This window comes from Rhinopithecus roxellana, chromosome 21, assembly GCF_007565055.1.
Source record: "Rhinopithecus roxellana isolate Shanxi Qingling chromosome 21, ASM756505v1, whole genome shotgun sequence".
Classification (NCBI taxonomy): Eukaryota; Metazoa; Chordata; class Mammalia; order Primates; family Cercopithecidae; genus Rhinopithecus; species Rhinopithecus roxellana.
The window spans coordinates 36,743,001-36,770,077 of NC_044569.1; the positions used below are offsets into that span (position 1 = coordinate 36,743,001).

The following is a 27,077-nucleotide window of genomic DNA, read 5'->3' on the forward strand; positions in this document are numbered from 1 at the left end:
CGGCTCTGGGAAACAGACAAGCAGACAAAATGCAGAGAAGGGTTTTGCTTTGGAAAAAAGAGAAATTCAACAGACATTAGTAGGACCCCAAAAGGAGAGATGCGGGGGAAGAATGCAGGGGTCTTTCTTGTTAGCTGCTGGGCGGAGTGGCCTGTGCACGACCCCCCATCGCTCCCCATTCAGGGAGGATCCTGCACGATGGCCCCAAAGTCCACACCTAGAAAATTAAAAGCAGATAAAGCAGTAGCTAAAATAAGATTTCTGGGTCAAAAATGAATTTCCTTCTTCTATCCTCTTTGTCTCCTGCTGGCATAGAAAATAAAAAATTAATTGTCTGTGAGTACTAGTCCATGTACATTTGCTACGTGACTGTCATCATTTTGCAAATTCATTAGGTCAGAAAAAGCAAGTCAAATATGCATTAATAGGAAATGTTTCAGTAAATAGCTTAGTTCCTAATTCAGTTCAATCACGTGTGGGACTGAGGTGCGATCCTCATGGAATCTTTTCTCTGCCTTTCTCTCTAGTGTCCTGTCCCTTCCTCCCTCTCTTCCTCCCTCTTTCCCACCTTCTTTCTGTTTTCTTTTCCAGTTCTTTCTTCCTGTTCTTTCTTTTAAAATGTATTCATTCATTTATATGATGCTTATTAACTGAGCAGAAGGGGTAGATAGGCTCTGTTGAAGAGTATGCGGGCGTTGCAGTTTTGGAGACAGACACCACCTGTCTACAATATGTTGGTGGTTATTCCTCCATTTTATTCTAAAATTAAAACTTTTATACAGTAAGAATCATATCTGATATTTGCTAGTAACTAAAGTCTATAAGTTTGGTTAGAATATAATGATTGACATTTTAATTTGGCTCAGACACCAAATTTGTTCACTAGAAATTTCTAACTGGCCATTTTAAACCTTTCTTGAAAGTTTGCTTTCAGCATTAACAAGCCTAAAATGCCTAAGGAAGATTTTCTGGATGGCTTGACATCTATTTTTTTATTATTAAAACACATACAAAACAAAAATCTTTGGATTAATGAGGTTATAAATCCAGCAACTCTATATAGCCTATTTTTCTGTTCATTAGCAGAATCATTTTTCCAGTGTCAGCATCTGGGGTTACTGAGATGGGCCAGCCAGTCCCACTTCCACGTGCGGGTTCCTGGGACTTGTTTCTCGCATTGGTTGTGTTGGAAGAAGTTAAACATGTTCTCGGACATGGTATTGCTCCCTCCATGGGAGGGAGACCGGTCACGTCTCCTGGGAACCCTTTGGGAGAAGATGGTCTGGCCTTGCAGGGCCAGGTCCCAGGCACAGAAGCAAGAGACCAGACCTGCCGTAAGGGAAGACCACGTTTCATTTTCCCAGTGGAAGAGAAGGCGGCCCGATCCCAGCTGTGGGCAGAGAGGTCTTGAGAGGAGAGAGAAGGGGGCCAGGAAGCAACCGAAACAGAGCAGAACACAAAAGTCGCGGGGCTGAGAGGACTGGGATGGAAGAGGAAGCCGATGGAAGTGCGTTCATCACCTACCCAGCTAAATCTGCTCAGGGACAGTCCTCTCCCCTGCATGAGGAAGACAAAGAAATAATGACATGGTGGTCAGTGAAGGGAAAGTCCTTTCAATAAACAGGAAACACAATCAAAGCACGGCGGAGCTGAGGTGGTAAAAACAGGTTCCACCCGGAGCTCCGAGGAGGCCGCAGGCTCAGGGCCCGCAGCTGTGCAGCCGTGGGAGAGGCAGGAGGGGTGCATGGATCTGCCGACTTGTTCTACTTGGGAGCCGCAAGGCAACACGTTTTGGGATGAATTCAGGTAGCTCTGAGCCTAGCTCTCTCTTTGGTACATTACAGGATTTTAGAGAAGGTCTATCAGTAAAGTGATGACTAATCAAAACATTCCAAGGTCTTACCTTTCCCTGCGATGGGGGTGGAGTGCGAGGCGTCACCTGGAAAGACACAGAGAACCGTGGGCTGCAGTGGGAGCCCCGTGCGGCACGGGCACCTGCCTGCTGAGAGTGGCCAGCACCCAGCACTGTCAGAAGCACCCGGGCCCCAGCCTCCCCATTTCTGTCCTAGCTGGTCAAGAAGTATAGACCTGAGACTGGAAATAGTCTAGATGACGCAGATCCTCCAGGGCACTCAGAAAGTGCTTCAGAGAACGGAAAACGCCTCCCAGAGGCTCCGTAGCTGGGGAAAGGGCCCATCCTGGGACACAGGGATGACACTCACCCGCCCTCATTGATGGAGGCGGTGAACTTTGCCTCACTGTGAGCCCTTTCAGGGGCTGGAAGCAGCGGGTCCTCTGACATTCAGAGCTTCCAAGGGGATGCCCCCAGGTCTGCAGCTCCTAAACGCACTTATCAAATACGCCCATAAAATGCTGCACTGAGATCTTGGAATTACAGGCCTGTGGTTTTATTGTTTTTAATAGTCTTCGTTTTGCACGGCACTTTTAGGTTTACAGAAAAACTCTGCAGAAATTAGTTTCCACACACCCCGAACAGTTTCCCTTATTAGCAACATGGCATTAGGGTCTCTCGGTGCTGTGCATTCTATGGATTTGGACAAGTGCGTGCTCTTCAGACACCACTGCAGCCTCGACAGAGCAGGTTCGCTGCCCTAAAAATGCCCTGTGCTCTCTCTGCTGCCCCCTCCCCTCCCAGCCCGTGGCAAGAGCTCTCTATAGGTTGCAAAGCCTGTGTTTTTAGGCTAAGCGTTACATGGGAGTCTAATCTCAAGAGAAGTGAGCTCTCTGGAGAACGCACAGAGCGCACAGTGCAATCCGTGGCGGGAAGTGCTTGTTTGGAACTCGCGATCAGGTGCGAGGGGTGAGTTCCCTGGCCAGCCTTACCCTGATGAGGGCCCCGGTGCCACCCCCGAACATACGAACGTCCTGTGTGCATGAGAGCAGCGGCCAGCACCCCTCCTCCCCTCACCGTTGCTACCTCTTCCCACAGATCGTCACTTACAATGTTCTTGAAGAAGTGGACTACGGGGTTTTCATCTTGAGTCCGGCCGTGTGACTTCTGGGGCAGGGAGCCGTAGTGAGCAGTTCTTGCCGCGTGGTGTGAGTCCTGAAAGACAGAGGAGCAGTGACCTCAGGACAAGTCCAGAGTCCCTGTGGCTTGTCCTCCTCAGGGAAGCTGGATCTCTCCTCCTTTGTGGTCTGGATTTTTTAAGGGCTTTCTACTAGGAGGCTGCAGTTGAGCCACCAGACACACCTGGGGCAGCTACGGGCTGGCGGCAGCGGGTTTGGGTGTGCGACTTGCTGGGCAGAGATTTCTATCACCGAGTTAGTGGGTGGTTCTCATGAAGGTGCATAAGCAAATAGAGGCGACGTGACGGTAATTCAAGGGGGATTCCATCTGAGATAGGGTCAGGTTCGGCAAAGCACTGAGAGAAAAAGATTATTATCCACAGGCTTCTGGGTTGAATACAGGAAAATGCTCGGGAAAGACACACAGAAAAACACACGACAGCATGAGGCAGGCAGCTCATGGGCTTTGACGCAGCTGCATAACATGACCTGGTATCCACTTCTCAAAGTAAGTGTCTCACGCCACCCTGGCACCGGCCTGATTTGGGACGATCACTTCTACATCTCGAGTAAGAGGGAGTGGAGAGGGAGGAACGGCTGGGCATGAGTGCCCTGGGCTGACTGGTAATCAACAGAACCAGAACATTCCAGGTCGGTAGAGATTGCACAGGAGATACGGAGTGGTAAGCGCTGCGAGAGTTTAGCTCACAGCGGAGGGAAGGGAAGAGCCACGCGCCCAGGGGGCAGGGGCAGGGGACGCAGGGGACACAGGGGTCACAGGGGACACAGGGATGCTGTGGCTTTTGCAGACTTCATGCATTGTCTGCTTGGCTCTCAGCTCAACTGCAAAGGCCCAACAGCAGTGAACACGCACCAGGCAAGAGGGCCGACCACGAGTTCTCAGAAAAGCAAAGGAAAGGGACTCAGGAGGAGCTTGCGGGATTGATTTTGTCAGTTTCCCCCTCACTTTCTCACTGTGCCTCCCAGATCCTACTTGTTCCGAAACAGCCAGCATGTAAAGAGCCCACACCTCAGGCAGGATCGAATTTCTGGAGGTCAGAGGAGCTCTGGCCCCAGCATTCTGGCTGCGCCCCGTCAACACAGAACACAGCGGAAGCAAATCAGTTAAATGCACTGAAGTCAATTGAAGCATTTCCCTCCAGTCTCTCGGTTCTGTGCACATTGATTGGGAGGACCCCTTGTTGTTCAGAAGACAGTTTTGCCACGAAAGGCCTAAAGTGCGCTTCTCTGGGATTTACGGTAGTGCACGGAATGGTGGAATTCAGTGGGTGACACCTGCATGCGGCAGCCACAAAGGACAATGTTTGCAGAGTGTGCAGCATTTCCATCTCTGTGGCTGAGCCCAGATGGGGGTCTCCACACGGCACACATCAGGTCTGAAGTTTTGCTGACACTGGACTCTTTCTTCTGCCCTCCTTCCCTACTCGATCCTCTTCAAAGCAGCAGTTCCCAACATTTTTGGCACCAGGGATGGGTTTCGTGGAAGACAGTTTTTCCACGGATGGGGACGGAGGAATGGTTTTGGGATGAAACTGTTCCACCTCAGATCATCAGGCATTAGATTCTCATAAGGAGTGCACAACCTCGATCCCTCGAACACGCCGTTCCCAGTAGGGTTTGCTCTCCTATGGGAATCTGGTGCCAATGCTGACCTGACAGGAGGCAGAGCGCAGGCAATAATCTCACTCAACCGCCACTTGCCTGCTGCTGTGCACCTCGGTTCCTAACAGGCCATAGACCAGTACCGGTCCAGGGCCTGGGGGTTGGGGACCCCTGCTTCAAACGTTTCTTGCCCTCACCCCCAGACTACTAACACCTCCCCTGCTGCCTGTGAGGCTCCCTGCCCTGCCCATCCTTCAGGGGGAAGCCGAAGTTCTTTGTTCCCTGGGCCCTAACGTGGGGAGGCTTCCTGTCCACCTTCCCAGCGTTCAGCACCCAGAGCAGAGCAAGCTTCCTGAAACAGAAGCAACGCGGATGTCCCTCTCCTTCCAGTGTCCCGTGGCCGCCCTTGCCCACAGTAGGAGCCCTGTTACTCTGGGCGCTTCTGAGGGCCCTTCGCTCTGGCTGCAGTCCTGCCAGGAGCCGGAGCCCCAGCCTCAGCTCTCCTCCTGCCTGCTCTGGCTGCTAAGCATCCATCCCTTGCCCTGGGTCGTGCGCCTATGCCCTGGCCCAGCCCATCTTCCATATGGACGGGCTGCGTATCCCCTGCCCTGGGCCTTGTGCAGGATCCTTTCTGTCCACAAGGCCCTTCCTTCTCCCCTCTGTCTGGAACCTCCTTAGGGCCCAGGGCAAAGGCGTCTCCCATGCACGGGGCCTGCTCAGCACCGCGAGCTCTGTTTTTTGCACCCCTTGCCCGTGGCCTCCCCTGTGACAGAGGTGCAGGCACAGCACGGTGTAACCATGAGGTGCTCGTCCCTCTCTGCTCTGGGCCTCATTACTTCCCAACTAAATGCCGGAGGCCAGGCATGGTCCACGTTCTGAAGATACCGCAAAAGTGAAGCAGACAGAATTCCTGCCTCAGAGGTTTTGAATGCATGAGGAATGAAAGAGGGATCCCATTTTGGCTGGGCGTGGTGGCTCACGCCTGTAATCCTAGCATTTTGGGAGGCCAAGGCAGGCAGATTGCCTGAGGTTAGGAGTTTGAGACCAGCCTGGGCAATATGGTGAAACCCCGTCTCTACTAAAATACAAAAAATTAGCCAGACTTGGCATTGTGCGCCTATAGTCCCAGCTTCAGGGGGCCGAGGCAGGAGAATTGCTTGAACCTGTGAGGTGGAGGTTGCAGTGAGCTGAGATTGCGCCACTGCACTCCAGCCTGGACGACAGATGGAGACTTTGTCTCCAAAAAAAAAAAAAAATCCCATTTTATCCCTTGGATTTCTTAGTAATCAGCACTCCATATTTTACTAGTTGTTTTTCCTATTTTGTGCCCTCGTTGGTTAACGATTCTCATTCCTGGTGAGACTTTCAACCTCTCTCAGACATAGAGCGCAGCTCCCAGACTCTTCACAGAAGGCCACTGGCACTCTGCATGTGGCCGGCACTCCAAGGCGGGTACACCTCTGTTTACTGACACCTCCACCTTCTCACACACAGAGGAGTGGAGTTTGCATGCTCAGTTTCCTCCCAGGCAGGTGCTGTGGGCCTTTGAACGTGAGGATGTCAGAAGGGCCGGGGACATTGGAGTCCTAATAGAAATCCCTGATTCTTCGTATTCCAACTCATTCTCTCTGTGAATTCTGCAAGAATCCAAGGAATTCTCTGATTCTCCTTGTGTCACGTAATCTTTTATCGAATACTTCTCTGCGTTCAGTCACCAGTTGTATTTAGTCACCACTAACCAGCCTTGTACCTTCTCCTCAAACCGTCAGAGAGGGAGTGTAAAATTATGAATCAAAAAACAAAATGGAAGAGACAGGAAATTGTTTAAACTTTAGGACGTACATCTTTAAGTGTTATGTCTACCAGACGAAGTTACTTGTTAGCTTCTACTCCAATGGGCTGGGATCACTGACACAGCTCACAGTCTAGGGCAAGCCACGCTGCCCTTGGTGTTTGGGTAGCATTTCTCCACTTCTCCACTTCTCCGTTTCTCCACTTCTCCGCTTCTCCGCTTCTCCACTTCTCCACTTCTTCGTTTCTCTACTTCTCCACTTCTCTGCTTCTCCACTTCTCCACCTCTTCGTTTCTCCGCTTCTTCCTTGCTCCACTTTTCCTCTTCTCCACTTCTCCATTTCTCCATTTCTCTAGATGCCGAGCTTTGGATTTTGAGTCAAGAAACATCATTGACCTTTAAATCACTCATCCTGTGATTAAACTAGAAAAATGCCTTAACCTTTTTAAGTTTCTAAAGAAAAAACTTAGGCTTAGGTCAGGATTTTAAAGAAATGAATGCTCAGTCACGCTATGCAGATCTCAGAGGATTTTACAACTTACCATGTTGTCAGAGATTCAATGGAGAATTACACAGATAATGCCTCACATGTGAATTAGGAATACCAGCTTTAAATGATAAAAGAAAAATGATATACTTTTGTAAGTGACTGTTATAATGAATATGTTGGTCACTACACTGGTGAGGAAAAGGTAGTTTAAATCTTTTGAGGTACACATGGTGTTGGTAGGTTTTATTTGAGCTCTTGGAGCTATTATCACTGTCAGAAAAGTCTATGAAAAAGGCAGTTGGTTTATTGGTGGTCCTCACACAGAACGAAGAATGCAGTGAGCATCAACTATTTGTTGAATTAACGTGTAGGCTGTTTAGTTCACTTTTAATACAGAACTGACACTGGTCTTCAGTGAATGGAATTATTATCATGGGATCACACACATTTTTCAGTTATAGATGCATTGAAGAGTGACTGAACTAGGACTCTGACTTGGGCTTTTAGCCATAAATCATTAGTTGCACAGATAATTTGAGGCAGTCTTATATTTGTGTTGTTATACCATAGTTGTAATGACCTATTACTAAAAGGACATTTAGTCAATTATATGTCTACATCCAAGTAATGAACAATTAAAAAACAACATTAAAAATTATTATATAGGATAGCATCAAGGAAACAAAATATTAGGTATACATTTAGCAAAAAGGTACAGAACCTTAACGCTAACACTAGAAAATGCTGGTGGAAGAAATCAAAGAGAACTTAAATAAACAGAGAGACATACTATGTTCATGGATTAGAAGACTCAACACAGTAAAACTGTTGATTCTTTCCCCAAATTGATCTACAGGTTTAATGCAATTCCAATTCAAATTCCAGCACGGTTTTGTTTAGATAGAGAGGTGGATTCTAAAACTGTATGGAAATCCAAGGAAGCAAAAATAGCCAAACAATTGTGAAAAAGACACATAAAGTGAGAGGAACACATTACCTGGTTCTAAGATTGACTCTGCAGCTATGGTAACTGAGGATGTGTGGTGTTAGAAGAAGGACAGGCACGTAGAATAATGGACAGAATGGAGTCCAGAGATAGACTCACCCAAATCTGACCAGCCAATTCCTAGCAAAGATCATTCAATGGAAAAAACTGTCTTCTCAACAAACAGCATTGAAATAGTTGAACATCCATATGTTAAAAAAAAAAAAAAAAAAAAAAACAAACAAAGAAAAAACCAACCACAAAAAACCATTTTAACCCCCAATCCACACCTTACATAAGATTGAACTCAAAATAGATCATAGATTGTTATCCATGATGTAAAACTATAAAATTTTAGAAGTAGCCACAGGAGAAAAACCTTCCTGACCTGTGAGTAGACAACAAGGTCTTAGACCTGACACCAAAACATCATCTATAAAAGGAAAAATGGATAAATTGGACCTCATCCAAATTGAAAAACTTTTGTTTTACAAAAGACACCGTCAAGAGAATAAAAAGACAAGCTACATACAGAGAGAAAATATTTGCAAATTACGTATCTAACAACGGACTTGAAAGCAGAATCTGTAAAGGACTCTCAAGACTCAACCAGAAGAAAACAATTTGGTTTAAAAATGGACTAAACACTTGAATAAACACTTCAGCAAAGAGGACGTAGGGAGGGTGAATAAGCAGATGAAAAGATGTTCGACGCCATCATCAGCATCAGGAAAACACAAATCAAAGCCGTGAGGTGATACCGCACCGTTAGAATGGCCGAAATAAAAAACGCCGACATTCCCAAGTGCTGGTTAGGATGTGGAGCCACCTGAGCCCTCATGGATTACCTTGGGAATGCGAACTGTCACTCCTGGAAACAATTTGGTAGTTTCTTAGAAAGTTAACCCTAAACTTTCCATATGACCCTGTAATTCCATTTCCTGCTTTAAATACTAAAGGATAAATTACATGTTTTTGGAAACGCTTTTTATAATGAATATATTGGCCACCCATCTTTTGAGGGAAAAGTAATTTAAATTTTTATAAAAACTTATGTTTACACAATAACCTGTACATGAATGTTCACAGCAGCTAAACTCACTAGATTTCACTAAAAACTGTCAACAACCCAAATGTTCTTGAGAGGCTGAAGGGGTAAACACACCGTGTTGTATCCAGGCATGAAATACTACTTGGCAATAAAAATACAAACTCTAGATACAGGCAACAGCCTAGAAGCAGCTCGAAGGAACCTTGCTGAGTAAAAGCCGCCATTCTAAAAGGTTTTATACTGTGTGATCTCATTTCTATGACATGCTGGAAAAGGCTGACCTATATTGGGGGAGGTCAGAGCTGGGGGGTAGGAAATGGGGGGAAGGTGCAGTGTGGACCACGAGGGAAGAGGAGGTGGGAGGCTATGGGGTTGTGTGTCCTTATTATGACAGTAGCTACACAAATCCATACGTGCATCACAACTCATAGAACTGTACTCCCAAAGCAAGCCCATTTTGTTCATTATTTTGTGAACTAGAATAAGGTCATTTAACATGACCTGTCATTGTAGAGCCAGAAGTGGAATTCACGCACGCATTGTTTCACTGTGCGAATTTTCGGATTGGCCGTCTTGGGTCTCCCCTGAGAGCGTTGGCATCTCCTTCTGCCTCGGGGCTCCTGCGGGCTCCCTGACCTTTGCCTAGAGTGTGCTCCCCTTCCAAATGTCTCTGTTTTGGGAAAATACAGCCTCTTTTGGCTACAACCCTCATCTGGCATTGGATTGTCCTTTTTAGCTTTCTGCAAGCATCTTCCCTCTTCAGCTAGATTTTAATCTTTCAGAGGAAAAAAGAAAAACTTCCGTGGGATCCCCAAAGCTTCTGGCATTTGGCTCACACAGTGGAGCTCAGCAAACAGAAAGTGGCCAGAGGAACAAAAGCCCTCCATGGCAGTCTTGTGAAACAGCTTGCTGCAGGGAGCTGGGAGGCTCCAGCCTGGGCCTGACACCACCTGTGCGGCCTTGAGCAAGTCCCTTGGGGCCCTGGGGCTCTGGTTCCTCTTGGGTGAAATGATGGGACTGAAACAGAGGCTCTCCGAGTGTTCTGTTGTAGAATTTTACTAAGAAACCACCTTGGAAAGGTGCAAAGCATGCGAGATCAGTCTCTGCTGAGCTTCCATATTGGTTGTTTCCTGAGACTCCAGGCCTGGGTTTTGGTTGATGTTCCTAAAGAGCTTCTGTGCTGAGCACAGGAAGAAAAGCCCAGGAACGTGCCTCAGGGTGGCAACGACCTCGGGCAGGGGACTGCGTGGTCCGCATGGACGGGTGCTGCATCTGAGCCACTTTTTAAAAAGTAAATTTTTTATGGGGGTGAAACACACATAACATAAAACTTACCATTCTAACAATTTTTAAGTGTGCAATTCAGTGGCATACATCACATTTGCACTGTTGTATAATGCATCACTGCCATCCCTCTCTAGACCCTCTCCAGCTTCCCCGAACTGAAACCCGGTTCCCATGAAACACTCACTCTCCATCCCTGGCCCCGCATTCAAGTCACTTTGTCTCTATGAACTGGGCCACCCTAGGGGCTTCCTCTGCATGGAGCCACGCAGCGTCTGTTCTCTGGGGATGGCTTAGTACGCTTACCGCAGGGCCCTCCAGACTCCCTGTGCTGCAGCCCGTCAGAACGCCCTTCCACTGTTAGGCTGAATGACATCCACTGCACTGTATGCACGGATGGCTTTCTGCTCATCCATTCACCCTTCTGGGGACTTCTGGGCTGTGTCCACATTTTGGCTGTAGTTCTGAGTCACCCTTTAAGTGACCCAGGCTCCCCCAAGCGACGCCGATCTGATTTGGCCATGACATTCCCATGCCCTGGGGTGACGCACAGAAGAGACGCTCAAATGCCCCACCCTTCTTTCCCCAACAGCCTGCGGTAAAGCTGCCTGGCCGAGGCTCCCTTCTTCTTTGAAGGAATAGCAGCACACAGCATTGGGACACTGACGCCCTTTTGAAGGTCGAGGTGTATTTACATTTACGAGATGAGACCTACACACAGTATTAGGATGGCTTGGCTGAGAAGTGGAGCCCTGTGTCTGCCCCGCTTTTCAGTGAATAGCTGATTGCAGGTCCATCCAATACAGCTTCAGTCACACGGGCCAGCAGGCAAGGTCAGAAGCAGCCCCATCCTTCTGGATCCTCGATCTAGGTCTGTGGTCCTTTCATGCAGCCCCTCGGCCCCTTCCTCACTGACCCCACAGCCCCTTGCTCACCACACACCCTGCTCAGTTCAATTGTAGGAATGCACTACCACCTCCACGGCTTCCAGAGCAGCAGGAAATGTGATAAATGCAAGGTGTCCGCGGATTTTAAAAGCAGTATTTTGGGAGGTTTATTTTGCAATTAATGAGGAACGGGCACTTATTCTGTCACACCTTATGGTAAACAGGTTACTTGTTCCTAGGTGGGAGGAGCTGGGAGAAGATGCTAGGCCTTAAAGAAACAACAGGAGGAGGTGAGGGGAAGACGCAAGCTGGGTGGGGCGCTTAGGGGGCGAAGGTGAACTCAAGTCACTTCACAGACCAGCCACGGGGGACGCTGAAGGGGGTGGCCCACACTCAAGCCTTCCCGGAGGAGACTGCTGAGGGCCTGAGCCAGCCTCGCAACCTCAGCTTCCCCCGTCAGTCCATCAGAAGTTCTGAGCCGCGGCCCCAGGACCACTTGTGCTGTATAAGGTCATCTTGAAAGTGAACTGAGAGCTGAACTTCAGCTCTCTAGGAGAGAAAGGATTCCTGCTGTTATGTTTAGGGTTTTTTTTTTCTTTTTTTTCTTTTATCTTTTTTTTTTGAGACAGTCTCACTCTGTCTTCCAGGCTGAACTGAAGTACAGTAGCCTGATCTTGGTTCACTGCAACGTCCACCTCCTGGGTTCAAGCGATCTTCATACCTCGGCCTCCCAAGTAGCTGGGATTACAGGCACGTACCAGCATGCCTGGCTAATTTTTGTATTTTCAGTAGAGGCGGGTTTCACCATGTTGCCCAGGCTGGTCTTGAACTCCTGGCCTCAAGCGATCTGCCCACCTTGGCCTCCCAAAGTGCTGGGATTACAGGTGTGAGCCACTGCATAGGGTCTGCTTAGTTTTTAGGACACATATTTAGTAATTCCCTGATATACTTTTAGTTGTACACACTAAGGTTTAAAAAAAGCCAAAACTGTGAACATGTTGGTTATTCATTGAGATTTATGTCTCCATGGCCATCCCCAACCTGTTTCAAGTACTGCACTTCCATTGTAGGTGATTAAAAGCAGAGGAAGAGCTAGGTGGTCAGTTGCACCATAAAATAAGAAATGGACAGAGGCTGCACCTGGTGATGTGGACTCAGATGCTGGAGGGCATCCTGCAATCTGTGTTTTGGCAGCTAGAGATGAGGCCAGGACATTTCTGCAAAATGTTTGGCTTATTTGGAGCTGACTACTTGGGACAAGTGAATAATTTAAAAAATGACCTGATTTTAAAAAATGAATATTTTCTATTGTTTAGAAAAATAATACATGCTTATATAAAGATATCACATGAAATAAGAAAGTTAAGAAAGTTTGTGGAAAAATTCTACCACTTAAGGATGGCCCTGGTTTACACTTTGATGAGCACATTGTTAGATCTGGCTTTGTTCAAAAACACAGACAAAATATGCAAATGCCGTTCAAAGTGATCATACTACACACACCGTTTTCTGCACCTGAGTTTTCTTGGTTTACTCAACGGTGTCAGAAGCCTCTTCCTATCGGTAGAGGTTTTCATCACGATTCAGAGAGCAACAACAAAATGACAAACTTTCGATTGGTAAATATAATACCTTCCTGAAAAGTTTTTAAAATCATGGGAGGAAGACCATGGGTGGCCATTTATTTGTAAAAGAAATTCCTTTTTCCATGAGCCTGATTGTATGATTTTTGAAGAACTGTTTTCCTCATCACCAGCAGGCGGAGCGCCTGCGCACGGCACCCAGGCTGCTGCTGGCGGCCCGTTTCTCTCCAGAAATCAGGAACAGCTTTTTTTGTTTGGTTTGGTTTCCACCACCTCGCGCCCTGCTTTCCAATTTGTTTTAAGGTCTGGGGAGCTGGGCGTTCTTAAACGGGGAGGAGTAACAGATGAGCTGCCTCCCGATGCATCTGAAGATCAGCGGCTGCAGGGCCAAGGCCTTTCTTGGCAGCATCATATACGTGGATGGAGTCGCTCCCTCTCAGAAGAAACGTTTACAATTAATTTGAAAAAAGATTAATATTCACTGGTGCCTGGAGTTTTGTGGTTGGGAAAAAAAGAGTTCAAGCTCTTGACTGTCTGAGAGAGGAATTTAATTGCTTCCCTGAATCAATGATCACAAGGTCAACACGTGAAGACCTAGTGAGTTTATGGCTCTGAGCCTGCCCGGGTCCCCGCCCACGTGGTCTCCGCTCACCGGGTCCCGGCTCACTGGCCCGGACCCTGAAGCTCACTGATTCTCCAGGTGGGACCATACGGGGCCCCGTGGGGCCTGGGTTCCTTCCCTGCCATCCCAAGCTGGAGTGTGCCCGTGTTTCTCTTCTGGATGAGAGTAAATCACTAGATACACGGGTGTAGATCCACCTACCCAGAAGACTGGCCCAGTGTAGCCTGACAGCCTCCAGCAGCTCTGCCACAGTCCACAGCAGCTAATGAGCCCGCTGGGTACCCACTCTGCAGTTTTAACAGATAGGCGAGGTATTGGAGGTCTTTACTCCTGTTTCACATGGAATCCTTTTGGAGACACAAGGAGAAGTGTGCATTCCTAGAACTTGGATGATTAATTAAGAAAATGTCCATAAGAGGCCAGGCATGGTGGCTCACACCTGCAATCCCAGAACTTTAGGAGGCCAAGGTGGGTGGATCACCTGAGGTCAGGAGTTTGAGACCTGCCTGGCCAACATGGCAAAACCCCCTCTCTACTAAAATACAAGAATTAGCCGGGTGTGGTGGCGGACACCTGTAATCCCAGCTACTCGGGAGGCTGAGGTAGGAGAATCACCTGACCTGGGAGGCGGAGGTTGCAGTGAGCCGAGATCGCGCCACTGCACTCCATCCTGGGTGACAAAGTGAGACTTCATCTCAAAAATAAATAAATAAATAAATAAATAAATGCCCATGAGAAAGAGTTCCTGCTCATCTCACCCTCCCCTCACAATAGTGTTCTTACTGACACAGTCACATGTCAAAACATCTATCATTAAAGATGATCTGCCTTCTTTCAGATCACACATATTAACAGATAGTACATTGTTTCCCCATTGTTCTTGTGTGCCAGTTTTTGGGAAGTGGGTCAAATAACTGAGTGTTGATAACATCTGCCCCATTTTCCCACCTGATGGGATGGAGCACAGGAAGTTGGCTCCATGTGGAGTTGCCACCTGGAGACCTCTGCCCTCTTGTAAACCTGGAATGGTGCATTCTCATGGAGGCACTCACGGCGGGGTCCCATGCACCTGGCTTTCTCCACCTGTGCCTCCCATTAGGGCCTTTGCTACAGAGATGCATCCATCAGCACTTGGTTGTGGAGCCTTAGCAAACGCCTGGTCTTCCCTTTGTCGTGTGGTCCGTGATGTCATCGCAGAATGACACGTTAGAAAAATGTCTCTCTGTTGATGCATCTCAATATATGCCCAGAGAACAGCATCCACCATCCAGTGGCTAAATGCAGTAGGGATTTACTTATGGGCATTGTCTTAATCAAGTAATTGGTCCAAGTTCTAGGAATGTACATTTTTTCCCTGTGTCCCCAAAAGGATTCAATGCAAAACCAGAACAGAGAAAGCAGTGAGTCTTGGTTTTAAAACATGAGGTGTGAGCATCGTAAACCAAAGCATCATGCAGCACTGTTCCCACATCCCCACTCATTTTACAGATGTGAATATTGAGATGCAAAGAGGTTCAGGGACCTGCTTGCCGAGTCTGCTGGCTGTCTAGGGCTTGATCTTTAGACTCCATGCCAAGTGAGACTCTTGTGGAGTGAATGTAGGATGAGAGGCTCACATTACCCACCTGAAACTCAGTGGCCTATGAGGAAATTCACTGGGTAGTCATAGGAGAAAGGGAAAAGGGAAGGGAGAAGAATGGATTTTTAAATTGTATTTTGTTTATTACAAGAATTTGTAGACTTACCTTATAGTAAGTTATGAAGCTATTGGCTAGAAATAACAATGTGCTCATAGATGAGAAAAATAAACTAGTATCTGTAGACTAAGTCAATGACATATGCCAGTTAGTGTCTAGGGAATGAGGGAAGCTTCAATTGCGCTGTTTACTGGAAAATTAGTTCCCAATTATTTTGGTAAACACTGATGGATACAATAAATGCAAGTGCAGTTAATGAGATGATTTTCCAATTTTCTCTGTCATTTTGAAAGGTGCATTTCTTGGCGCGAACCTGGGAGGTGGAGCTTGCAGTGAGCCAAAGTCGCGCCACTGCACTCCAGCCTGGGCAACAGAGCGAGACTCCGTCTCAAAAAAAAAAAAAGGTGCATTTCATTTCTATGTAATTAAAACAAAGGGCCTGTCAGTCCCTCCTTCAGTGGAAAGTGATGCCTCAGGACTGACAGATTGCATTGTCCGGACCGTCCTGTTTTGTTTATGTGACTGAAAACCAACCAGCCAATGTATCTCCTGGTAAGTACCTGGTAAGTATTAAAGGAACAAGTGTTCCTTTAATTCCCAGGTTGAACGTGGTGGATTTTTGCACACATCCACAAAGCGACATTCGGGACCTATGCTGTTCATTTCAATGGTTTCACCAGTGGTCCTGAGAGTGAAGAGCGAATGAATTTGCTTTATCCTCTTTTTTCCTCCCAGGGTAATATTTGATTCCTGTGGCACTCTCAGGAAATGCAGATTACCAGAGAGCTCGAAGTTAATCTGAAAAAACTCAGAGCCAGAGAGCTCAGGGATGAATCTGTGTGGCCTGTTTGGAACCACGGAAGACAGTGGTGTCACTGCTTTTCTGAGCTGCCATGATAAGAAAGGACACAGAGGAATATTTCATATAATTTTTTTCTTGTGAAAGTGATAATATGCTTCTTCGGTGTATTTTTTGAATTAGGAATCGTAAAATGTAGTTCTAGATGAACTAGATGCACATTTTCTACCATTTTCCCCCTGCACCACACTTCTTTCATGGCTCACAAAGATCCTTTACATCCCCAGAAACCTTGTTTAAGTGATTAAATGATCTTCCTTAAAGATGTTCAAAGGAGACAGTCACCTACGTGGCGGCCTCCTTTCTCTCCAGGGATCTTCTGTTTCAATGCATGTGTATTTTCTACCTAAAAACCGGTGGGAGTGGTGAACAGCAGACCCCCTGCAAATTATCTGAAGCTTAGGGTCATGGCATCTGTTTCCCATGGCAACTGGCCCAGCAGCTAAAACAGGCACCAATGAAATCAGTATTATTGGACAGAACACATGTGTCAAAGCCTGCAAGGCTGCAGATGAGATGACACATCTGACCGTGAATGGTGGGCGGTGTGTCTTCCTTATTCTTACTCCCCATCCCCCTGACATCACAATGCTCTGGCAATTCCAAGAAATCACAGAACACTGTGGTTCTCTTTTCAATACTAGTTAAATACTAGTTACAATACTAATTAAATAATAGCTTCCTCTGAAAAAAAGCATGCCCATTTCTGGTCAAACAGCTCCTACCACGCCTCAGGAGAGTATAATAGATTTTTTTTTTTTTTTTCCTAGCAAGATCAGGGCATTTTGGATTTTGCAGTCTGGAGAGAATTCTTTTCTCTGAATGACAGATGCAGTTTTTCCTGTGCTTTTGCCCTTTGCTGGGTTGAAGATTATGTTTATTCCTGAATCATTGGCTCGCACGAGTTAAAGAAAGTCGCAGGCATTTATTTTCTTTATAGAAAGCTGTGTACCCTCCAGAATAGCGGGCTTTTCTCTATGTCTGAAAACATCCAGACATGCCTTTAGTTCTGATGCAGACTTCAGGTAACCTGAGGCTGTCCAGGCAATACAGCTCCTTGCAGACACTGGGACTGAGAGCGCTGCAGGTGGTGGTGGCCACTGGCGACCGTGACCTGCGTGTGGTTTCCCTCCTGGTGCTCTCCGTGGGGAGTTGTTGAGTTGCCTCATGACAGGAAAATCAGTGTTTCTCCTCTTAGCAAACTGTGAGGCTGGACAGAGATTCCGATACCGCTTTTGTAGATGTGGTCAGGGCGTATCTGGTCGTGTTTTCTCTCCCATGTTTCACGCGGAGGTGAAGCTCCCGCAGCCTCCTTTGGGGGCCTTTGCCTCTGTCCCCTGGTGATACAGGGGTCGGCATCAGAGACCTCTTGGCACGAAACCTCATGGGACCCACATCGGGGCTCTGGCTCTGGGCACAGAAGGACACAAAAGTCAAAGGTCGGCAGCCTGTGCGTCTGCCATTAAGTAAACCCTTCCAGTGGCTGCATTTTTCTGATCTGGGTTTAATCTCAAAGGGGAAGAGTTTTGATGCTGGGTTCCAGCGTCCTCGTCCTGGTGAGTGTGCTGAAGAGGGAGAAGCAATGGAGGTGGACAAACAGCACCTGTCAGAGCCGAGGGCTGCTGTCAGAGTGGCGAGGAAGTCCTTAACATGGCTGTGTGCTTTCCTTGGGGTGGCTGTGCCGTGGCCTCTCTGGTTAGCACCTTGATGGCAGCTCACCCCCGGGTACCATTTTGCCACGGCGTCTCCATGCAGGAGCACACCCAGGATGACCACAGCTCCAGGAAGCAGGGTCTCTGCTCCTCGTCCCAAGAGACCCACGGAAAAAATTCCTCTTCCCCATGGCAAAAGGGACTTCTCTCCCACAGGGGAGGCTCCGAGACGGCTGCTTCCCAAGCGCAGATGACTTGGAGCTGACAGCCAGAGGGTGAAGTTCTAGTCCAGCTGCCCTGACCACGGAGCTTTTGAGGCTTGATTGCCATTTCCTTCTAAGAATGGTGGGAGCAGGGATTGATGTGGGGTTAACCACTGTGATTTTCATTTTACAGTTTTGGAAACTAAGGCCCCAGCACAGAAACACAGAGGACCCAAAGCTATAGCCTTGAGGGGCAGAGGGGCTAGGGCCACCAGTGCTTTTTAGAGCCAGTGCTGCTCTCCCCAGCAGCTCCGAGGGTCACCAGGCCTCTTCCAAAATTGCACGAGTGTGGAGCGGCCCTGGAGCAGGGTTACGATGACACCAATGTTTTCAGAGGATGAGGCTCCTATGGGGCATTTGCTTTTCTCACTCTATCGGCACAATGTTCCACAGCATCTGCAGGACAGATGATGCTTTTGCCACCGTTGCTGTTCTACAGGAGAGGGAAGGAAGCTCGGAGAAGACAGACACCTGCCCCAGGTCCAGGGCTATGACGTGGTGCCATGAGACCTGAGCCAAGCATTTTTGGTTCTTAATCCTGTGCTTTCCCATGGCACAAAATGTTTTGCCTCCTAAATGCCAATGTGCTGGGTGATGGCGGATTCAGAGGCAGGGCAGGTCTTTCCAGAAGCCTCCATGGGCGCCAAGGCTGAGGGGTAGACAGTGTCCTCCGAGGCAGGCTGGCAGCACAGGGTCTGTGAGAAATAGGCAGAAAGGACGTCCAAGGACTCGGAGACGGTGACTGCTGGAAGCCCAGAGCGGCTCCTTCCTGCTCAGGTCAGTGTCCTGGGCCCCAGGCTGAGCCTGGAGCTTGGAGGAGCTGGCACCATTGGTGGGGCCGAGGGGAGCCACCCTGCCCGGGGCTACCTGTCCAGCTGCATCGCAGGTGCCCTCACTCCAGCTTCCAGTGCAGACCCAGCACCAGGTTCCAGGGACCTGCAGCGCCTGATGGACAGGCAGGCGGGCGGGCAGGGGCTGTGCTGACAGAGGAACTGCAGAGAACAGTGGGTCTACTTCCCACGTGGCCATTACCCATCCTGTGTGTTCCTCCTCTCGCGTTGGAATCCTTGCTTCCCCAGCTTGCTTTTGGGTTCTCAGATGTCACACTATTCCCCTCCTGTGCTCCTGCTGCCCGCCTTCCAGTCCTCAAAGAAAAGAGCCCTGTCAGCCTGAGAGCACCGGTGTCCCCAGGAGTCAGGGAGCTCGGAGCAGGGTCCCGCTCTGGAGGGGGCACCGCGGCACGACAGCAGGTTGTTCTTCGCCTCGTCGTTACCTGATTCATAGCTGGGGTGTCTCCCTTACCCTCCTGGTGTGTTTGCACAGAGAGGGAAGAGGAAGAGAGAGACAGGAAGAGGGAGGGAGAGAGGGAGAAGCAGACAGACAGAGAGACAGGGAGGGAGAGGACACAGGGTGAGGTGGACCCAGGCAGAGACCCTCCGTTCAGCTAAGGGCATGAGTGCTGTGGGTGTTTGAGTCACAGGGCAGGGAGTGCTCGGTTCTGACTCTGCTGGTTCCTGACACTTCTCAGCCTGAGCCTTCCACCCAGCTGCTTCTGTCTCCATTGGGAGCTGATTCAAGGGTCCTTTGTCATGGAATCCCCGTATTTTAAAATCCCTCTGTATTTTAAAACCATTTAGGTTTTTTTGAGACGGAGTCTCGCTCTGCCGCCCAGGCTGGAGTGCAGTGGCCGGATCTCAGCTCACTGCAAGCTCCGCCTCCCGGGTTTACGCCATTCTCCTGCCTCAGCCTCCCGAGTAGCTGGGACTACAGGCGCCGCCACCTCGCCCAGCTAGTTTTTTTCACGTATGTTTATTGCGGCACTATTCACAATAGCAAAGACTTGGAATCAACCCAAATGTCCATCGGTGACAGACTGGATTAAGAAAATGTGGCACATATACACCATGGAATACTATGCAGCCATAAAAAAGGATGAGTTTGCGTCCTTTGTAGGGACATGGATGCAGCTGGAAACCATCATTCTTAGCAAACTATCACAAGAAGAGAAAACCAAACACCGCATGTTCTCACTCATAGGTGGGAACTGAACAATGAGATCACTTGGACTCGGGAAGGGGAACATCACACATCGGGGCCTATCATGGGGAGGGGGGAGGGGGGAGGGATTGCATTGGGAGTTATACCTGATATAAATGACGAATTGATGGGTGCTGACGAGTTGATAGGTGCAGCACACCAACATGGCACAAGTATATATATGTAACAAACCTGCACGTTATGCACATGTACCCTAGAACTTAAAATATAAAAAAAAAAAAAAAAAAAAAAAAAAAAAAAAAAAAAAAAAAAAAAAAACCATTTAGTGCCTCCACCCTTGCAATTCCTTCCTCCGTGGCTGGTGCCTTCACAGCCACTTTCTTGCAATAACAAAGCATCCCAAAGTACTGGAGGAAGACATTCAAACTCAAAAACTCCTTCTCAGAGATGAGAGAGGGAAGCTCTTCACTTATTCTTCCACTCAGTATGCAAGTGGCATGGGATTGCCACTGTCTTCTAGCAGGGGCACCCTGGGGGCTCTCAGACCAGCCCGCCTGCCCCCTGCGTACACCTCCTGCAGAGACGGCCTCTGTGAGCCAGGCATTGCCGGCCCCTGCTCAGGGGGCTGGAGGGAGAACTTGAGGTCTCCAGCACGCAGCCCTGGGAGGGTTCTCTGTCCACCAGGAGCAACGCTGGGAGCCCACACAGCCTGCCCAGCCTTTAGTTTCAACTTACGCTTATCTTCATTTTCCCTTCACTCCATAGACATGTAAATACCACACACACACCCCTACTGCTTTTCCTATCTGGACCAGAATGGGGTGTCCACAAGTACACAAGCATGGAGTGCGAGGAGCCGAGTCGTGGAAGCCTGCAGGGCCTTCAATGGCCTTGCCCTGTGTGCACAGGAGTGAGGCGCGGTCTGTCACGTGGACAAAGCATTGTGCAGAGAATTCACTTATCTTTGACCAGGTTTTTAAAGGTACATGCAAAACCTGTCCAGGATGAAGCTGTGGAGAACAGAGGGCTGCTTTTCCCTGCTAAATAATTTTTTTAGAAGAGGAATGAAGCGTTCTATTGAGTTTCTTACTATGATCCGGATACAGAAGCCCAGGACTCCGATCCTCTCCACTCTGCTTGGCAACATGGGGTTTCTGGCAGAGGCTGCATCTCTCTGTGGCCAGGGTCCACTCCAGACAGCATGCCTCTCGCAGAGCAGGAAACAGGGCAGGGGGCAAGCCGCTACCTGCCAGCGTGTCACACACTGGGTGCTGTGCTACCCTTCGCTCAACCCTCCCACACATCAGATATTCCTACCCAGACTTAAAATCCTCCTTCTCACCAGCACTGCTCTCCAGGGCGGGCCTGGAACGGTCGGTGCCTCCCAGGCAGGGGCAGGTGCTTGCAGCCCCGTCCTGGTCTCAATGAAGCCCAGGTGGCCACAGCCCCAGTGCATCCCAGGGAAGGGGCCTCCCGGAAGGACAGGGGACCCTCAGAAACTGCCTGGGGGTAGTGGCGGTGGTTCCCATCACCAAGACAGCCCTCGAAAACCAAGCGCGGCTTCACAACTAGGGCACGATTCAAGTTAAACACAGACTCTCAGGATGGGCGTCCAAACCACCGAGACCCCCCAGGGTGCACGGTCGCCTCCTCCCCTGTGGCTTGAGGAAGAAATCCTTCTCCCCAGCCGCAGCCACCAGTCACTCCGAGTCCCACGACCACCGTGGGGCTCTCACCTGGCCCTTGTCTGGCCCTGGCTCCCCCAGGACCCTTCTGTCCCCAAGCCCTGGCTTCCTCTGCTGCACTTGCAGCCACTGCCCTGGACTGGCCATCCTGGGGCCAGCAGGCACATCCTCATTCCTCATAAACCCACTCCTGGACCGCGGCGGTGCAGCCCTGGACACCCAGGCACTAGCATGTCTGACATGCAGCCGTTCCTCGTGGACGCTTCCCCTTCAGGGGCTCCAGGTTTTGGCATCCGCAGGCGTCCTGTCCCCCATGCTCCTGTGCTCCCTGCTCAGTGTAAATGGTCCCACCTTGCAGGCCTCTGAAGAGGGGTACCCCAGCTCTCCCTCACACTGGGTGCTCCATTGAGCACACTCATGAAATGTTCTCACTAGTTAAGTACTTGAGCACATGTTTCCAATCTTTTGCCTATTCCCACACTTAAAAAGCTAGGTGCCCAGGTGCAAACAGTGGTGGCTTGGATCTGGAAGGGGGCCCGGTGTATGCAGGTTTGTGGTGACCACTCCTAGTGTGCAAACAGCAGCCCTGCTCATGGTGACGTCAGTGCCAGCTCTGGGCTTGTCCCCGTCCCCTTCTCCTCCTGGCTGCCCTTTTTGTGATTACTCCTGGCACCTATGTGCTTTGAGAAGCCGTGGCAGCCACACAAGGAGATGAGGACAGGCCACAGTGATAGCCCACTTCCTACACAGAGCTCAGCTGGGCTCAGGTGAGGATAGAGCCCAGAGGGACCAGATGTCCCAAGGACACTCATCGTTTAGAGCTCAATTCAACCTGTGTTTATAGTGCATGCTAAATGTCCGCTAGGCACTAGTTTTCAAAGCACATTCAGGCACAGGTTTGCACATGGCCATGGTCCAGGCCAGCCCTCAATACCAGAGCCACTCCCAGGCCCCTCCACGCGCTTCAGGTCTCGGCAAAGTGAGGCAGACCCTGTCACCAAGGCTGCCCATCATCCTGAGCTGACAGCCATGCCCTTTGCAGAGGAGTCCCTCCAAGGATTCAAAGGCAGGTCCTCCATGTCTTTTCCTGCAACTGCTTTCTCGCGGGGCAGGCCTGCCTCTTCGCTATGACAGCCTCACAGATGTCCTGGAGGCTGGGGGTGGACCCCTGGCAGTGACACTGCCTGCCCCGAGGGACAGTGGCTGAGAGCTCAGGCAAGGGCACGTCACCCCTGGCCCCGATGGGTGGGGACCCGCCGGCATCTTACCTTGTACATGTTGCACAGCCCAGGCTGGCTGCGGGCATGAGAGGGCAGAGGGCTCCGGCCCGGCTTTAGCCAGGGTACCTGCCGGGGGACACAGAGTGGGCTGCGTGAGTCCGGGTGGGCGCCGCCGGCAGTGCCCCAAAGTCCTCCAGCAAATCTCCTCTAGAGCTGGCTTGGCAAGAACCCAGAGTGAAGAGGAGTGAGCAGGGGGTGGAGGATGCAGGACGACAGTGAGCGAAGAAGGCGTGTGCAGATGATGGATGATGGACGGACCAGCAAGAGGTGATGGGAGGTCAGAGGGCAGGCATGCGCCCTGGAGGACTCAGGAAATAGAGAGCAAAAGGAAAGTTCAGGGAAGAATTCTCTCCTCCAGAGTCTGTTCTGAGGCCCTGAATCAAACAATGGAACCAAGTGTTCTCAATATGGCAGCAGGCACCAGCTGTGAAAGATTTCTAGGCTCCAGGGCGGAAGGCATTTCCCAGGCCGGAGCAAAGTGCACTAAAAGGGTTTTTTGACGTCTACCGTGGAATGGATAAATTTTACATTCCACTTTCCTTGTAGAGTTGTATTTTTAGAGCAAGTGTGTTAGCTTCTGCGTTGGATTTACAAGTTGAAACTGTTCCTGCTCTATGACAGTTCAGTGAACCGAAGACGGACCTTTTCAGATTTTCTGCAGAGCATAAGGAAATAATTTTCCTTATGCTCTGCATAAGGAGCAAGTGTGCAAAGTCACTTGAGCCAATTGCTTAAAGTTGATTTTCTTGCTGGCATTCTTACTGGTGAAGATTAGGAAATTAACACAAGTAGGAAGTTAATCTTCCTCGGCGGGAGCAGGAGCTGTGCACTCACCTGAGCTCTGCGGTTACAGATCTTCCTAAGTAGCATTTGCTTCTAACTTAATGTATTCTCTTTGTCAGTTACACGAGAGTATCTGCTATATCAATGAACTCTGAGGGCCGCAGCTATTATAGGACCAAGGTAAGTGCCCTGCAAGAAGTGTCTATTTGATTATCCGCTACAGCAAAATGAAGACAGAGAAAAGAAGAGAAAGAGGAGAGAGACTTGTAGTGGTCAAGGGATGAAATCAGTATCATAGGTTTCAGGAGATGTATTGGTTGCAGATGAAATGGATTCTTTTAACCAGGTTAGCAGCTGAGTATGCGTGAGAATACAGTAGTTCCGACACTGAAGAATGTGAGCACATTCTAGAAGTATTATGGAAAGTGAACACACGGGTTTTCAGAGGCAAATCTGTGGTGAGTGTGTGCTTAGCTGTATGTCTCATAATGGATTCTCCCTGCATGAGAGAGGCTATTTCTATATTAGCAGGAATTTCTGGTGACTTTAATTTATGATATTAAAGAGTAAGTAAATTGAGTATTTACTTTAGAGGATGTCTCTGTGGACAAGCCTGTGGGAGTTGCTGTGTTGATGAGACTTGGCTGTCCCCGTAAGCAGTGACTCCCATCAGCTGGCGTCCATGCGCATGAGCAAATGCACGCTCTGCACGGGGCCAACACGCAAAGAACTTTCTATTGCTTTTCCCTCCATCTCCTACAATGGCTCTTCTTCACGAAGCGGATCATCACTGTGAGACATGTTCCTGTGGCTCTGGTGGGCTGGCATGAAGCCCCTCCACCGACCCCCCTTCTACCCATGGGGAAGGCAGGTGACTGAGGTAGGTATAAGGCGTCCCACTGATGGTTTTCAGGAAATGCAACCTGTAGCCCCAGCTGCCTGCCACTCCCAGCGCCAGGAAGAGGGAGGACAAATGCAAGGGCCAGAGAAGATGAAAGGCAAGAATAACCTCTTAGGAGAAATTGTGTGTGCTAAGTCTGCTTTTACGGGGCTCCCTCAAAAGAATTCAGTGTTCTGTAGCTGTTTCTCCTTTTTTTTACTACCTTTTTATGAAGTAGGATGATTTCAGAGCATTAAGAATGTGCTGATAGACATGAAGGAAAAAACTTTACAAAAACATTGAATCAGGGTTTGATAGGAAATGTCCACAGTTCTCAAATCTGAATCAATATCTAAGTGATTTTCACGAGTGCTACTGTGTGTTTTTTTTCTAAGGATGATCTGTTCCCTCAGATGTCAAGCCAAGCTCCTAATTCACCAATCAGAATTGCCTGTTATCAAATGTCCAGACATTTTATCAAAGGAAAATCAACGATGAGAGAAATGAATGCTTTAAAATGCAAATGAGCTTAAAGGGAGGAGTTGGGTTAAGATGAGGGTCTGATGGACATGAAAGGCGGGACCACATCCAAGCCAATCACTTATCTTTACTCTTGTTTCTAATTTCTCAAGGACCCCAAGTTTCACCTTCATCTCATACACATTATCATCCTTCAGAGCCAGCACCATCCCCTCATTTCAGTGTCTTGAGGTTCCCATGACCCCCCTTGTGTGTGAGCTCCCGGGGGGCTCTGTGGGTACTGGCACCCGTGTGCACGTTCATTCAGGAAGTTCTGGTGGAGTGGGCTGTGTCCGTGACAGCACCGGCCAGTGGGGTCTGCCCAGCATCCACCCTGCCCTAACATTCGCGGGAGGATGCTTTGAGAGAAACAGAAGAGACTTCAGGCAGAATCAGAATAGTCATCACAGAAAGACCAGCACACCGAACTGTCAGGGGAGAAGAGAGTCCAGTGTCTTTGGGTAGTAAAAGCAGACGAGCGAGCAACTGCGACCTTCCCGCACAGGAGCTCGGGTGCCCAGACTTACCTGCCAGCTGTGTCACCAGGCCACAGAAATGCCAGCAACGCAGCACACTGATGTAAGGAGGGCAAACCAAACACGACAACTTAAAAAAGTTCACATGCAATCAGTACACCGCCCTCGGTCTGTTAAGCTGTTTAATGAATGCATAAAAAGGCAGAGAAATATATAAAGCAAAAATCTCATAATAAAATAAAATCACGATACAACCACCACAGGCAATTACCATCAGATACATGACCATGATTTACAAATGTATCGCTTATACAGAGGATGTTGCCACATCACTGCCAGTACAGACATATCCCGTCTAATTAACTATCGTCTATTCAAACAACAGCCACAACTGTAGCTCCTGAGACCACAGAAGGACACAGTGAGCAGCTGGCGACTGGGCCAGGGTAGCCTCCGATTAATAACTGATCAGGGTAATGAGACTTTGAGAGGAATGCCTATAAGAAATCTCAAAAGGTATTTGGGGGCAGACACAAATGCACCCTCCATTTTTGGATTTTCTCTAGAAGAATCTCTGGCCAAATCTCTTATCCAATGGAGGCACTGGGTGGCCGGATCAGCTGCCACGCAGGCTCATGATGAATGAGATTGAATTTGGTTCTGGGTGCACATTGTGCTCTGGGGAGGGAGGACAGCCCTGTGAGTTTCTGCCCTCCGTGCTGTCTACTGTATCCTTCATGTGTCTCCAAATGGTACACGCCTTGTGGGATTACAGAACACAGCTACAGAATTAGGATCTCATGTTAACAATGAGGAATTAGGTTACTGTAGAACTAAAACATGTTTAATGAAATTAAAACACAGTGGAAAAAAAATCAGGCAGCAGAACATTCTGATTAATGTACAGGGCTGACTATATACCCCACAGCACTGGATGACAAACAGTTCTTCTCCTACACAGTCAGAATTAGAGGCCTGGAAGTCATACTGAATGCTGAATAGAAGAATGCTGAGAAGAGCAGGTTGATAAATGAAGGTTTTAATGTAAAACAGAAAAATAAGACAAAATCATCAGTCAGAAGCCAGCTTTCAAAAAACTCCCTGAAAGTACACAGCACGGAGAAGTGGGGGACTGGGATGTCCTGGCTGCTTTCTGTTTTGGGAACCGTCCCCGTGGCACATCACCATGTCCAGCTTAGGCGTTTTGTGAAACCTTACTTCCTCCACATAAAAAGGAAGGAACGGTTTCCAAAGCGAATGTTTCCAGGCTCTGCCTCGTGACACTCAAGTGGCCTCAGATATGAGCACTGGCACAGGAGGGATGCTGGGGAGGTCGCTTGGAGAGAAGCTGCCGGGCCAAGCACACACCAGTCTTGACCCTAAGCGCCCACCCATTCCTCATGTGACCCTGACATTCTGGGGAACTGGGAAACCTGTTCCTTAAAGGCAACAACAGTCCTTTCTTTCCTCTCACAACAAAGGAGCACGTTCTCTGTGAATGCACTTTTCATTTATGGCTCTCAAAAGAATATGCCTCCTCAAGGAATTTTTAATGCACTTTTCTTGAATGTCAGCTCCCAGCAGCACCAGCGTGGGTGTTGTTAGGGCATTCCCGGGCTCAGGGGCGGCCGCTCCAAC

At 48.9% G+C, this 27,077-nt stretch overlaps 1 protein-coding gene across 4 annotated transcripts in view; it reads right to left on the minus strand.

Annotated features, from left to right (window-relative positions):
- Positions 1-27,077, minus strand: part of MBP (myelin basic protein) — a 154,035-nt gene that overhangs the window by 8,164 nt on the left and 118,794 nt on the right. Inside the window, exons 5-8 of one of the 4 annotated variants that reach the window (XM_030925733.1) lie at positions 22,770-22,847; positions 2,963-3,067; positions 1,904-1,939; positions 1,525-1,557 (exon numbers count right to left, since the gene is read on the minus strand). In XM_030925733.1, the coding sequence (XP_030781593.1) occupies positions 1,525-1,557; positions 1,904-1,939; positions 2,963-3,067; positions 22,770-22,847 (252 nt within the window). The remainder of the gene's footprint in view (positions 1-1,524; positions 1,558-1,903; positions 1,940-2,962; positions 3,068-22,769; positions 22,848-27,077) is intronic. The other 3 variants (XM_010355240.2, XM_030925734.1, XM_010355241.2) reach the window with 3 other exon arrangements.